This window comes from Mytilus edulis, chromosome 13 (assembly GCF_963676685.1).
Source record: "Mytilus edulis chromosome 13, xbMytEdul2.2, whole genome shotgun sequence".
Taxonomy (NCBI): Eukaryota; Metazoa; Mollusca; class Bivalvia; order Mytilida; family Mytilidae; genus Mytilus; species Mytilus edulis.
In genome coordinates this window covers 26,007,833-26,023,000 of record NC_092356.1, presented here as the reverse complement: position 1 = coordinate 26,023,000, position 15,168 = coordinate 26,007,833, and the positions used below count along the sequence as shown (strand labels likewise).

Genomic DNA, 15,168 nt, shown 5'->3' with positions numbered 1-15,168 from the left:
GCCATGGCAGTCAATCGTCTATGGGAAGGAAAACCTAGACAACAAAACTCCATCCTACAGGTAGTAGGTTTCTCGTATGGCTAATCACCAGACAGAGTAAAAAAATGATGATTACGGAAACCAAAGATACATTAAGAAATCAGCATGAGGATAACACCTCTGCTGCACAACATGGTTTAAGGGACATGACGCTGGTGGATGAAAGCCCACGGAAAGTCCACAAGCTGACACCCTTGTGTACACCAAAAGATACTATACTTCTAGGTAGTTGGAATGTTAGAACTATGTATGCCACAGGTAAAACTGCAGAAGTTGAGAGGGAAATGGACAGATACAGCATAGAAATAATGGCCTTAAATGAAGTCAGATGGCTGGACAGTGGAAAGCTTACACTTCAAAATGGTAAAGTCTTATTATAAAGATGGTTTACATCAGGCAGGAGTGGGAATGATGCTGTCAAACCAAGCGAAAAAGGCACTGATTGAATGGAAGCCAATCACTGAGAGATTAATGTATGCCAGATTTCACACAACAACCATCAAAATAAGTATCATCACTGTATATGCACCGACCAACGATGCTACAGATGAAACAAAAGAAAGCTTCATAGAACAGCTAGATAGAGTCATAGCAGGAACACCTAAACATGACATCCTCTTAGTAATGGGACACTTTAATGCAAAGGCTGGAATGAACAATGAAGGTCATGAGAACATCATGGGAAGGCATGGAATAGGGAGAAGAAACGAAAATGGAGAAAACCTCCTTGATATTTGTCAAAGGAACAACATAGTTTTTACTGGCACAATCTTTCCACATAAAGACAAACATAAGATAACATGGATATCACCAAACAAGAAAACAGAAAATCAAATAGACCATATCCTGGTTACTAGACAACACAGAACATCAATACTGGACACAAGAGCAATGAAAGGAGCAGACATTGGCTGCGATCACGAACAGGTTCCAACTCTTAGATGAACTAGAGGACATAGAAACATTCTGGGAAGGAGTAACAAAATGCTATAAAGAAACAGCAACTAAAACCTTAGGTTTCAAAGAGTGTGGGCATAAGCCCTGGATCTCCAATGAGTCATGGAAACTTGTAGACGAGAGAAGACAACTAAAGGAAAGAACTAACAACAGTAGATCAGAAAGAGTTAAGAACAGTTTAAATGTCAAGTATAGAAACAAAGACAAGGAGGTAAAAAAAAGTATGAGAAATGACAAAAGGCAATGGACAGACAACATAATTGAAGAAGCAGAAAAAGCAGCAAGCAATGGTATGATGAAAACAGTATATGAGGTTACTAGAACAATTTGCAATGAAAAACAGAAACCACCTCAAGTCATCAAAGACAAGTCTGGAAATTTATTATCAAACCATGAGGAAAAACTTAAAAGATGGAAAGAACACTTTCAAAAAGTCTTGAATAGACCTGAACCAGAAATAGCACTTAACATCAATTTAGACTATGAAATTGAGGAAAAAGAGATAGATACTGGTCCAATCAGAAAAGAGGAAGTTACAAAAGCCTTGAAAAGATTAAAAAATGGGAAGTCAGGAGGCATAGATGGCATAACAGCGGAAATAGTAAAAGCAGATACAATAACAACCACTGAGTATTTGCGACAACGACAGAGGCATAACATTACTCTCCGTGCCAAGTAAGGTATTCACTAAGATAATCATCCAAAGAATACAAAAGGAATAGATGAAGAGCTAAGACAAGAGCAAGCTGGCTTCAGAAGGTGGAAAAGCACTACTGAACAACTATTTGCTTTAAGAAACATCATAGAACAATGTTCTGAATGGAATGCTCCTTTATACATCAACTTTGTAGACTTTGAAAAGGCGTTTGATTCCATACACAAGGAAAGCTTATGGTCCATCTTAAAAGCTTATCGCATCCCAGACAAACTCATTACAGTAATAAATAAAGGCAACAGTAGTATACCGCTGTTCAAAACTCATAAATCCATGGACAAAAAACAAAATCGGGGTAACAAACTAAAACCGAGGGAAACTCATTAAATATAAGAGGAGAACAACGACACAACACCGAAACGCAACACACATAAAAACGGACCAATCAATAGACAAAACACCACGAGAATAACAAATATAACATCAAAACCAAATACATGAATTTGGGATAGACAAGTACCGTGCCACGTCTTATCTAAAAAATAAGAGAAAACACAAACGACTCAACGTTAAAATGCAACACACACACAGAAACGAACAATATTATAACAATGGCCATCTTCCTGACTTGGTACAGGACACTTTTAAAGGGGAATAAAAGTGGTGGGTTGAACCTGGTTTTATGGCATGCCAAACCTCGCACTTTAATGGCAAAGTTAAATATAACATTGAAATGACAACATAATATTACAGGACTACAATACAAATAAAAAGGAGACCATATTAGACAAAGAAACGCATGATTAATAGATAACAAAAAGCATCAGGTTTAAAATTCAATACGCCAAAAACGTATAAAACTCTTTTACGATTCATTTGAGTGTACAGTCATAGATAAAGGAATACAATCAGAATGGTTCAAAGTAAAAACAGGAGTAAAACAAGGATGCGTGATGTCTGGCTTCTTATTTCTGTTAGCCATTGACTATGTCATGAAGCAAACAATAAAAGACCATGAAACAGGAATTAGATGGAAATTTACCACCAAACTAGAGGACCTTGATTTTGCGGATGACCTAGCATTACTATCTTCCAAATTCCAACATATACAGTTAAAAACAAGTAAACTTCAAGAAAATGCAAGCAAAAAAGGATTAAAGATAAACGCATCCAAAACAAAAGTAGTGCGGATGAACACCACGAATAACAACCCAGTGAATGTAAATGAGAAAGACCTAGAGGATGTCGATACCTTCACTTACCTAGGAGGAATAGTGACAACAAAAGGTGGCTGTGACAATGATATGGACAACAGGTTCGAGAAAGCTAAAGGCCAATTCAGCAGGTTAAGAAAAATATGGAGATCATCTGTACTGTCATTTAAAACAAAGGTCAGATTATTTAACAGCTTAGTCATATCAGTCCTACTGTATGGATGTGAAACCTGGAAAACGACTCTGAACAAGACAAGAAGAAATTAAACACCTTTCAAAATAGATGTCTAGGACAGATATTGAAAATAAGTTGGCCCAATACAATTTCAAATGAAAACCTCCACATAAGAGCTGGAACAAAGAAGCTAAGCGATGATGTAATAGAACGGCGTTGGAGATGGATTGGCCATGTACATAGAATGGATGCCAACAGTATATGTTCAGTTGCACTGACATGGAAACCAGAGAGAAAAAGGAAAGTTGGACGTCCCAAAACCACCTGGAGACGGACTGTAGAGACAGAACGAACATCACTTGGATGGAACAGCTGGGTTTCAGCAAGAACAGTATCTAAAGACCGTGTGAGATGGAAACAATGTATCAGGGCCTTAAATGCCGACCGGCATGAAGAGGATAGGTGAGGTGAGGTGAGTAGTAACATCATCAAATCAATGCACTTTTTTTTTAACCAATTTGAAAACAATCGAATGAATTATTTCATCTAAGTCATGTAAATGATATAAGCATTTTAAATACTGAAAATTATCTACCACAGTACATTTAATCTTGTACTTTGCTTTTTGTAAAGTCTCATCGATGATAAAATTGAGAATGGAAATGGGGAGTGTGTCAAAGAGACAACAGCCGAAGGCCATCAATGGATCTTCCATTCAGTGAGAAACAACTTCCGCACCCGATGGAGTCCTGCAGCTGGCCCCGAAACAAATATGTTACTAGTTCAGTGATAATGGACGTCATACTTAACTCCGAATGATACACAAGAAACTAAAATTGAAAATCATACATGACTTACAAAGGCCAGAGGCACCTGACTTGGGACAGGCGCAAAACTGAAGCAGGGTTAAACATGTTTTAGAGCCCTCAACCCTCCCTTATACCTATAGCCAATGTAGATACAAATTGTATAAACATTCAAGAGACACAAAATTTGTGTTTTTTTATTGTGTTGTAGGTTTTTAAATAGGGCCATGTTAGTCACTCACTACTTTGAACCTACAAAATTGTATTGTAAGATATCTTATTTTGATAAATAACATGTATAAAGGTAGAAATCATAGAAATCATAATTAACATTCCAAAATTATATTCTAAAGATAGTTAAATTCAGCAATATGTAGTAATCATTGTTAATAGTGGAAAGCAAGATATTCTGCATATCAATTCACAACACGTTATTCATTAATGCAATAACAAACCAAGTGCAAGGGAATGTTGATTGTTTTGTATCTAAATCTACTACTTGAACATAATTTGGCCTGAATAAAAATTTTGGACTGTCAAAGATTTGTTTATTTTAGTCCAAAAACACAATGAAACAATACATTTTAAACATTTCAAATTTGAATCCGTGTACTGCTTTAAACTGGCAATTTTCAAGAACTTGAAATTTAGTATCAGTCAAAATAATTCAATAGTATTGTGACACTCTAAAATTTGAATGACCAAATATTGTCTGAAACAAAACATTTTTATGAAATATCATTTTTTATGAAATATACGAAACAGTATTATTCTGTTACCATATTCATCATGTTAACCAGAAATTCAGTTGCAAGCAATCAACTTTACCTTGAGAAATCTCATTTACTCCTGTCAAATATCATATCATGTTGCAATTCAAAATTTCACATTTTTCAATTCACATTTTTTTTGTTTTTTCAGACGTCTTATGTGTATATAAGCTAGAAGCTCAAATGATGTTTTTGCTCTACCAACCGACGACTTCGAGAAACTTTGCATTGTAGAAGTAGGTTTCGGAGCAACAGGGGTTTGATTCACTGGAGACATTGTTTCTTTGTACATAATTAGGTATTGAGGATAACACTGATTTTCTGTCAAACACAACAAAGATTTGAGGATCTTTATCTTTATTCACACATGAATCATAAAACTTATGCACCTGTCCAGGGATTTCTGGAGGTCGACGTAGGTCTGGATTACCTTCTGTATACTGCCCAACCAGAACTTTGGCTCTAAACATTAATCCATGTCTGTAGGTGAATCAAATTATGTATAATTATGATTTAATATGGCATGGACTGCTTTGCGGCCATTAGCTCTGAAGTCAAAGTTTTTGATACAAATACCACGACATGCATCCAACGAATCTGTACCATGGCCGGAATATATGTCTCTAGTTTACTTAATATTTTTGACGCTGAGCATCTTTATCAGCATCAGATGAAATGAGCTTTTTTTTTCTTATGAATAAAAAGATAACAGTTTTTATATAAATGTTATGAAAATTTATCTATAATGTAATAATATTGATTAATTTGTTCACGAGGTTTGTGGTTTCAGTTTCAATGTTGCATGAATATGGGAAGGTCTAAAACGCGGAAGTGGAAAACGCGGAAGTGGAAAACGCGGAAGTGAAAAATGGGTGTATTATAACTAATATCTCTGGAAATATTTATGTCCTTTTTCACGTGTAATTGAACAGTTAAATATTTGTAAAGGGTAAATAACGTGATTAAATGATTACAGCAACAACAACAAAAACAACATTAGGCAAACACGATTCATATGTCAATATAAAGTGTATTTATCGTACGGCTAATATTTGTTGAAATGAATCCTTTAAACCATTTATGTATCCTTCATTAAAAAAAAATGTTTCCATATATTGAAATTGTTTGATGTGAGACAATTAAAATATGTAGAATATCGAAAAGGGAGTGGAGGGGAGCGTGGAATTTGGAAGGCATTTCTTTTCCAAAGAAATATCGTTTCAAAACCTTAATTTTTATATACAGAAAATGCCTACATTTTAATGGTCAACATAACCCTATTAAATACATATTGAAACCGTCTGACTGTTACAGAGTATTTCCCATGACGAATCTCAACATTGTTTTCTTTTGCCACATTTGACATTAAGACAACACATAACAAAAGGTACTGATCGCAAAGCTCAATGTATTAAAAATTCATTAGTAGTATCCTTATCGTTTTTCGCTAGATGGCCATAGCGTTAAACTAGCTTTACATTTGAGTTCTGCTTTTTTTTTTATTACAAGGCAGTTGCATTTGTTCATTACGCCATTGCCTCCTGGCCTTTCGTTGGACATTTGCGTTTAAGGCAATCATACCACATCTTATTTTTACACCTATCGGTAATTTGTATATTTTCCTTCTGATCCTATAGCTACTGCTTCATATTTTTAAAAATTTTGAACGGACATAAAACTCGAAAATATAAGACAATGGCGTCACGTATCGGTGTAGCATCATCACGTGTTCAGGTCCATCAAATTATAAATGAAATGCACGAGACTTATATATACAACAGTCACAACGTCATGTACTCGAAACATAATGTTTCTGTTTGTGTTGCCTGCGACGAAAGTAGCAGAATACGAGATATGAAGAGGGGCGAAAGATACAAGAGGAAAAGTTAAACTCATAAATCGAAAATAAACTGACAACGCCATGGCTAAAATTGAAAAAGACAAATAATAGTACACAAGAAACAACAAAGAAAACTAAAGACTGGGCAACTCGAACCCAACCAAAAACTTGGGGTGATCTCAGGTGCTTCGAAAGGGTAAGCAGATCCTGCTCCACATGTGGCACCCGTCATGTTGATCATGTTTTTATAAATCCGGTAAATAATCTAAATCGGTAGGTTACATTCATGAAAATGGGAGGGGATTGTAGTTACGACGACAGTAACATATCCAATATCATCTGTGAAATGGTTATTCCATAACGGTCAACCAACTCGAAATGGCGTCCGTAAAATTTACGAAAGAATCATTTTAACTTTACCATTTGGAACTCTTGGTTTGATAGCTTCCTGTAAAGCAGCAACTCTCTATCAAAGAAATCATGATAAGAAATACACGCGCGGGAATATCATATCAATTGGGAGATATATACTCAGTGTGCAGGCGTTGCTAGAATGTTGCTACAGAGAAATTAAAGTTCACAATAGGGAAGCTTGATTCATCTCGTATGACAATCCGGTGGGGATGTCCTCATTTTCATGGTCCAGAGACTGCTTGAAAAAATTAAAGAGTTTTTTGTCATCTGAATTTTTACACTTATGTTGATGAGTATAATTGGTTGATGGCTACCTTGCGACGTCTACCTGTCCGTCAGGTAGGTTTCACTATACATCAACCTCATATCATGGATCAGTGTTCAAGATTAAAGGCTGGTGGTCAAGTCTGTAACTCAGATACTATAAGCAATAGGTCAATTATGTTTTGTATATATATATATATATATATATATATATATATATATATATATATATATATATATATATATATATATATATATATATATATATATATATATATATATATAATGATCAATAGGTGTACATGTCTGACTGGCGGGTTTCATCTGACCTTGATTTTTTTTTATGATTCATTGATCAATGTAAAGTTTGTGTGGTTTGGTCTATGTATCAGTGACTACAATTATTAAGAACACTATATTTAGTGTATGGAAATATTATGACTTGTATATATCTATCTTGCATTTTTATATGACCTTGACATCATTTTCAAAGTTCATTGGTCAATGTTAAGACTTTTCGTGTTTTGATTGATTTAATTGTAAGGTGAACAAGTTTGTCTGGCAGGAATCATCCGACATTGAACCAATTTTCATGGTTTATATATAATCAATGTTAAGTTTTTGTGTTTTGGTCTGTTTTTGCCATTACTTTAAGCAAATATGTCAACTACAAAAAGTTCACTTATTATTAAATATTTTATCTTAATTCATCTTTAGTATGGCGTTCATTATCACTGGACTAGTATATATTTGTTTAGGGGCCAGCTGAAGGACACCTCCGGGTGCGGGAATTTCTCGCTACATTGAAGACCTGTTGGTGACCCTCTGTTGTTGTTTTTTATTTGGTCGGGTTGTTGTCTCTTTGACACATTCCCCATTTCCATTCTCAATTTTATCTTCAGCCCAGTAGTCAGCACTTCGGTGTTGACATGAATATCAATTTTAAGGTCATTTTATAAATTTCCTGTTACAAAACTTTCAATTTCTTGAAAAACTGATGATTGCCTTGTCCCAGGGATAGATTACCTCACCTGTATTTGGCACCACTTTAAGCAATTTTTTGTCATCAATGCTCTTCAACGTTGTTCTTGTTTGGCTTCATAACTATTTTGATCTGAGCGTCACTGATGAGTCTTATGTAGACAAAACGCGCGTCTGGCGTACTTAATTATAATCCTGGTACCTATGATAACTATTATGATAACTTCACTGTGTCTAAACCACACCGGCAAAATTTGCTCGGACTCGATGCTATCTAACATCCGGCACAATGACGGAACACCAATAGACAAAAGAAAGGTAGGTTTCTCCTTATTTTTTAATTTCTTTTATGATATCGAAGAATATATATACATATACAACTATTTTCTATTGTGAGATGCAATATTTTCTACAACCGTTCTCTATTAACGGAGAAATAAGTCAAAATGTATGTCAAAATGACGAATTGAGTGAACCTTGCCTCGAAATTGTTTAATTTCTCGTTAAATTGTTCACATTGTACGAAAAGAAAGGTACGGGAAGATAGATATTGACACGGAGATTGCAAATTTAGTTATTATGAGCATCTCAATAATTTTATCTCTGTGTATGGAACGAAAGAAAAGGTTCATGTCAAATTAAAATAAACCGGTTTCGTCAATGTTGTTACTACACAATCACCCGGTTTCGTCTATATATATCACCCGGTTTTTTTTCGTTTTTTTTAACAAACAACTTATGAAAAGCAACTTTGGCACGGATCTGGGGCCGGTAACAAGAAATTATATTAAGAGAGATCGTAAGTATTGAATTAAGGGGAAGATAAGATAATCCTAAGATCATTCAAAGAGTGTAAATCAAAGCTCCCTCAGGTTGCTCGTAGATCGGTCTTATTTCCCCCTTAAGTTGCATCGTAATAGTTTTCAAGTTACGAGTTCTTAATAATTATCCGGCGTGTCCGTGTTGGGTTCCTCTCAAAGAAATTAGAATTGCCTGAAATGAATCATACAAACGTTTTACGAACGATAAAATGCAGACAACAATCAACTTCCCATTTAACGTAAGGAAACTAATTCTGGCCTCAGACCTCTTATATTATCCCCCTTTGCTACAAAGCATCTTTAATAAAAGTCAAATTGAATAAAAAAATTGCACCGCTTCAAAAATGAAATAAATTTAACTGGTTACAGACCATTGTAACTCTATTAAAATATTCTTGTCCCAGGACAATCCATCGGTGCTTTTTCTTTTGAGAGCCCTATGAACATGCCAATGGTAGGATTTGCAACTTGAATAAATGACGAAGGCTAAGTTCTATCCTACTTTCATTTCGGCCACTTACACTTACACTTTTAACAATATTTTTTTCCACATCGTTTTTCTTATTTCAATATATAGGCAACTCATAGGACCACATAAATAGTCAACTTTTCAAAGAAAAAAACCGAAGACCATCATTAATTGTGATATCTGATATCATCAACATCTGTTATTTATTAATGTTTCCCTTTTGTATATATGTTCTGTACATGTATGTTTTGTTTTGTACTTTATCTCGTCTATGTTTGAGTGTCCTGTTAATTAATGTATACGTCAGCTTTCGGTTTCAAAGATCTGTCCAAAGTGTACATCATGTGCTTATGTTTCACTATATATTCATTATAACTTTTGATAGTTTTGACTGATCAATGTTTTCAACATTAATCTGTAAATTTGTAAACTACATGTATACTATTATTCATAACATAATCCTCCCTATAATCATAAAAAATGTTTTTATCCTCAGTAGTATAATACAGTTTTTATTACTGGTTGCTGGAATTGAGCAAAATCCAGGTCAGATCAGAGTAACAAAAAGAATTTGAAAATAGTACACAATAATGTGTGTAGTTTACTTCCTAAGTTAGATCTCATTAACAATGAACTACACGATTATGACATTATTTGTATATCAGAATCTCATCTTGACAAGTCAATTACTGATGACCAAATTAAATTAAATGGGTTTCATAAACCTATTAGGTTAGATAGAAATAGACATGGTGGAGGTGTGACCATTTATATAAAAAATAGCTTACATTTTATTATACGGAATGACATATCAGTAAGCAATCTTGAATTACTTTGGGTTGAAGTGAGGAATTGTAGTAATGAAAAATTTTTAGTTGGTGTTTTATACCGTCCTCCTAACTCAAATTCTAATTTATGGGACTTATTAAGTGAGTCAGTAGATAAAGCACTTGATTGTAATTTGCCAATTTTCCTTTGTGGTGATTTCAATTGTGATATGATGTCAAACTCAAGTAACTCTTTTAAAAAGTTACTTAACCGGTTAAACTTGGAAAATGTTGTTTGGGAGTCTACCAACTTTACAACCCAAACTGGAACTTGTATTGATTTATGTGTGACTAATCGCAAAAACTTAATTAAATCAGTGACTGTACTTACACCGATATGCAGTTCTCATTCTCCTGTTTCAGTCGAAATTTCATTTAAAACTTTTAAACAACACTCGTTTAAAAGACAAATTCGAGATTTTAAGCGTGCAGATTATGAAGGTCTTAAAAACCAGTTGAATGATACCGACTGGGATGATGTTGTTTTTAATTCAAATAATATAAATGATGTTTATATGAACTTTGTCAAAACATTCGAAAGTACTGTCAATAGATACATACCTACTAAAACTATTACAGTTAGACCAAATGATAAACCATTTATGAACAACTTGATTAGAAACAAAATAAGACATCGTAATAGAATTCACCACAAAGCGAAAACTTCAAATAATCCAGATCACTGGAAAAAAATTAGAGAAATTCGTAATGAAATAATCAGTTTAGTTAGAAAGGCAAAAGATGATTACAAGTGCAAACTGACATCACAACTTATTGACAAAAATATTCCTCCTGGTAAATGGTGGCGTATTGCCAAGTCTGTTTCAAATTTTACTAAAAACAGAGATTCCCCCCCTTTTTTGGAACATGGTGGCCAAATTTTTATTCATCCATTGGACAAATCAGAGATCCTGAACAATCATTTTGCTGATATAGCTAATATTGATATAGAACCAGAAATTCCTGATAATAATGACCCTCCTCCATGTCATTTAAACAAATTTGTCATCACTGAGAAAGAAATTTTAGACCAGTTAAAAATTTTGAATGTTAATAAACCAGCTGGACCTGATGGTATCAGTCCTAGAATTTTAAAAGAGGTTGCTAGCTTTATTTCTAAACCATTAACTAAGTTATTTAATATGTCTCTATCAGTTAAACAGGTTCCACTGTTATGGAAAATTGCACATGTTAATCCTATTTTTAAAGGGAAAGGTAGTCCACATTCAGCTCTAAACTATCGTCCAATATCTGTTACTAGTATTGTTTGTAAGATTATGGAAAAAGTTTTATTTAAACATTTGTATAATTATATGAGGAGTAATAACCTTTTGTCAAAGTTTCAATCTGGATTCCAACCAGGTGATTCTACTGTTAATCAGTTAATTGAAATATATCATAAAATTATTAGTTATATGGATAGTGGTAGGGATGTAAGGTTTGTATTTTGTGATGTATCTAGAGCTTTCAATAAAGTTTGGCATAAAGGACTTTTATTTAAACTTAAACAATCTGGCTTAAATGACCAGCTCTTATCTTGGATAGAAAGTTATCTTTCGGATCGTCAACAAAAGGTAGTTTCAGAAGGCTTTTCGTCAACTCTAAGAAGTATACATGCAGGTGTCCCCCAGGGATCAGTTTTGGGACCCTTTCTGTTTCTTATTTATATAAATGATATAGTAAATGATATTGCTAATGATATTAGACTTTTTGCAGATGACACCTCTTTATTTGTCATAGTAGATGATGATCATGCTGTAGCGGCTGCTTCTTTGACTGATGACTTGGATGTTATCTCAAATTGGGCAAAATCATGGGCTGTTCAATTTAATTCTAAGAAAACTAAAAATATTGTATTTACTAGAAGGGAAAGGGAGCATCCACCTGTATTTTTGGGGATAAATGGTGAAGAGGTTGAGAAAATAAATATTCACTGTCATCTTGGGATAACATTTCAGTCATCAGCTTCGTGGCACACGCATATTGATATTATTTATAAAAAAGCATGCTCTCGTCTTTCTGTGCTTCGTCAAGTTAAACACTTGTTAGATAGGAGTTCACTTATACGTATTTATTATGCTTTTATTAGACCTATATTAGAATATGGTGATGTTATTTGGGGCAATTGCTCCCAGCATGAGACTGAGCTTCTTGAAAATATTCAGATAGAAGCTGCTAGAATTATTACAGGATTACGACGTAATTCCTCCAGACAAAAACTTTATATTGAATTAGGTTTAGAAACTCTGGAGAATAGACGTAATAAACATAAGCTTATACTATTCTACAAAATATTAAATGGGATGACACTTGCATACTTATATGAGTTAGTTCAGCCATATCTTCCCAGACAAACCCCTTATACTTTGAGGAATGAAAATAACACTTTTCATCCGCCACTTGCTAGAACTAGCTCTTATTTTAATAGTTTCATTCCTTCCACTATAAGACTTTGGAATAGTCTTCCTTTGAGTTTACAAAAATCACCAAGTTTGGGTATATTTAGAAGTGGACTAGATAAGTTTTATAGGACTGATGATATATTTAAACCTTTCAACTATGGGATAAGGAAACTAAATATAAGTCATTGTCAACTCAGAAATAATGCTAGCAACCTTAAATCTCATTTGTTTAATCAGTTCTTATCCGAGAACACTTTTTGCACAAACTGTAACCATCCTGTTGAGGATAACCAACATTTCTTTTTTATTTGCCCTAAGTATAATGATGTAAGACAGATCCTTCTTGATTCCATTTACTCCATTGTTGATAATGTTGACATAAATATTGAATTACTACTTTTTGGAAACAGATTATTTTCATATGATATGAATATTGCTATTTTTAAATCTGTTCAGAAATATATCAGTGACACTCAACGTTTTGTTTGAAACTTACTTTAATTTTTGTTTCATCTAGTTTTATTTTTTATTTTTTTCTACACTCCAACATTAATTCATTTATTCCACTAAGCAAGCTTAGTGTCTCTTTCAAGCCATATATATATTTCTAATGACTTATAAAGGATATTTGCATGTTTCAAGGTACTTTAAATAACTGATGATTATTTGCCTATATATTTAAATATATTTTGCATTTAGTAAGTAACACTGTTAACATATATTTGCTCGTGTGTGCTCACAAGTAGCATGCATGTTCCACTATATTGCATTATTTTAAATACAGTTGCTGTGATTGAATTATACCTTGTACATGTAATATGGAGAGAGCTTTTATAGGCTGTGCCTGTTGCTCAATCCTTTTCATATCTTAATGAATAAAATATGTTTAAAATCAAATTGTGGTCTGAAGCCTTCTAACAAAAAGTAAAATTACAAAATACTGAACTCCGAGGAAAATTCAAAATGGAAAGTCCCTTATGAAATGGCGAAATCAAATGATAAAGCACATCAAACGAATTGACAACAACTATCATATTCCTGACATGTTACAGGCATTTTCAACAGTAGATGATGGATTGAACCTGGTTTTCTAGCGCTTAACCTCTCATTGTTTGGCAGTCTTATCAAATTCCATTATATTGAACACTATGCGTGAACAAAACAGACACCATAGACATAAAAATGTCACAAACATCAACACGAACCCCGCTAAAAACTGGGGATGATTTCAGGTGCTTCGGAAGGGTAAGCGGATCCTGCTCGCCCGTCGTGTTGCTCATTATACGTAGGCGGTAAATAGTCTAATTCGGTAGGTCACATTCGTGACATGAAAATAGGGTTGTAGTTACGACATAACTGATATCATCTATGAAACGGATATTCCATAACGTTCATCCAACTCATAATAGCGTCCGTAAAATTTAAGAAGTGATGATTCCAACATCACCATTTCGAACTCTTGGTTTAAAATTGAAAAAAAAATCACAATATTTCTCTTTGCTGTTAATAAAACACTTTTCAAAACAGCAGGGCTCAGCCTGGAATGAAATATCGAAGGGGGAAGAGCCCGCTAAGCCAATGAAACCAAACTTTAATTCTGATAAGTATTAGATACTAGTTGACGAAGTTGAAAAGAATAAAATCTTCTTCCTGTGAAAACTCACAGATACAGTAAAAAAACGAGAGGAAGAAAAAAAGTTGTTGGGCACAATAGTGGACAGAGTCAGTGCAGTGGGGGGCATAAAGTTATGCCTCTTCAATGATGGTTTAAAATTTATAATTAGATCAAGTCAGTATCTCTCGCGGGTGAGTTACACTTATTGATGATTTGTCGGTACCAAACATCAATGTGTCCTGCTAGCTGGCCAGCAATGCCTCATTTCTTATTTCTAGATTAATTTTATGAATTTTTGGAAGAAGGTTCATGTATCCCCCATGTTTTGAATTTTTATCATTCCTGAAGAAATTATGTATATATATATATATACGTCTTACAACATCTTTTTTTCTCCTTGCTTAAGCCTTTTATTTAACACTTCTCTCAACATGCCAAAATTGTTATGATTTATAGAAAATATTATCCTCTACACACATGGCCAAGATAACACTTATATATAATTTCTTTGAGTTGTTTTAATTATTAGAATAAAAAGTTCCAAGGTTCACGTTTTGTCTTTTTTTCAAAAAGCAACTTGTTAGATTAACAAGTGAATGTGCAGCTAAGAGTAGTCGGGACCACTCTTATAAAAAATATCAAGAGAGGCTGTTGCGAATTGTTCTTGGTACACCCCTAAGTTGCTAAGTTTGTTTGAAGAACACTTAATAACTGACCAAAATTTAAGAATGATTTCGTGTTACCGGAATTAGTAAGATCGCTTTACGTTAGACCTAAGAATCGTTCTTAAATCATGCATTTTTTCAAAACATTAAGGGCTGTCAATCATTCTAAGATAGGTCTGAGGTTGGGTCTTGTTACACTCTTAAATCTTAAGACACTCTTTAGATGTTCGTAAGACATAAGAATGCTTTTTGTT

At 33.9% G+C, this 15,168-nt stretch overlaps 1 protein-coding gene across 1 annotated transcript; it reads left to right on the top strand.

Annotated features, from left to right (window-relative positions):
* The first annotated feature begins 447 nt into the window (after positions 1 to 447).
* On the top strand, positions 448 to 984 carry LOC139500209 (craniofacial development protein 2-like). Its single transcript, XM_071288948.1, has one exon. The coding sequence runs from the start codon at positions 448 to 450 to the stop codon at positions 982 to 984; it is 537 nt and encodes a 178-aa protein (XP_071145049.1).
* The last annotated feature ends 14,184 nt before the right edge of the window (positions 985 to 15,168 follow it).

What these genes read in the sequence shown, in the direction of transcription:
- LOC139500209 (XM_071288948.1), top strand. Translation starts at nt 448, where the DNA reads ATGATGCTGTCAAACCAAGCGAAAAAGGCACTGATTGAATGGAAGCCA.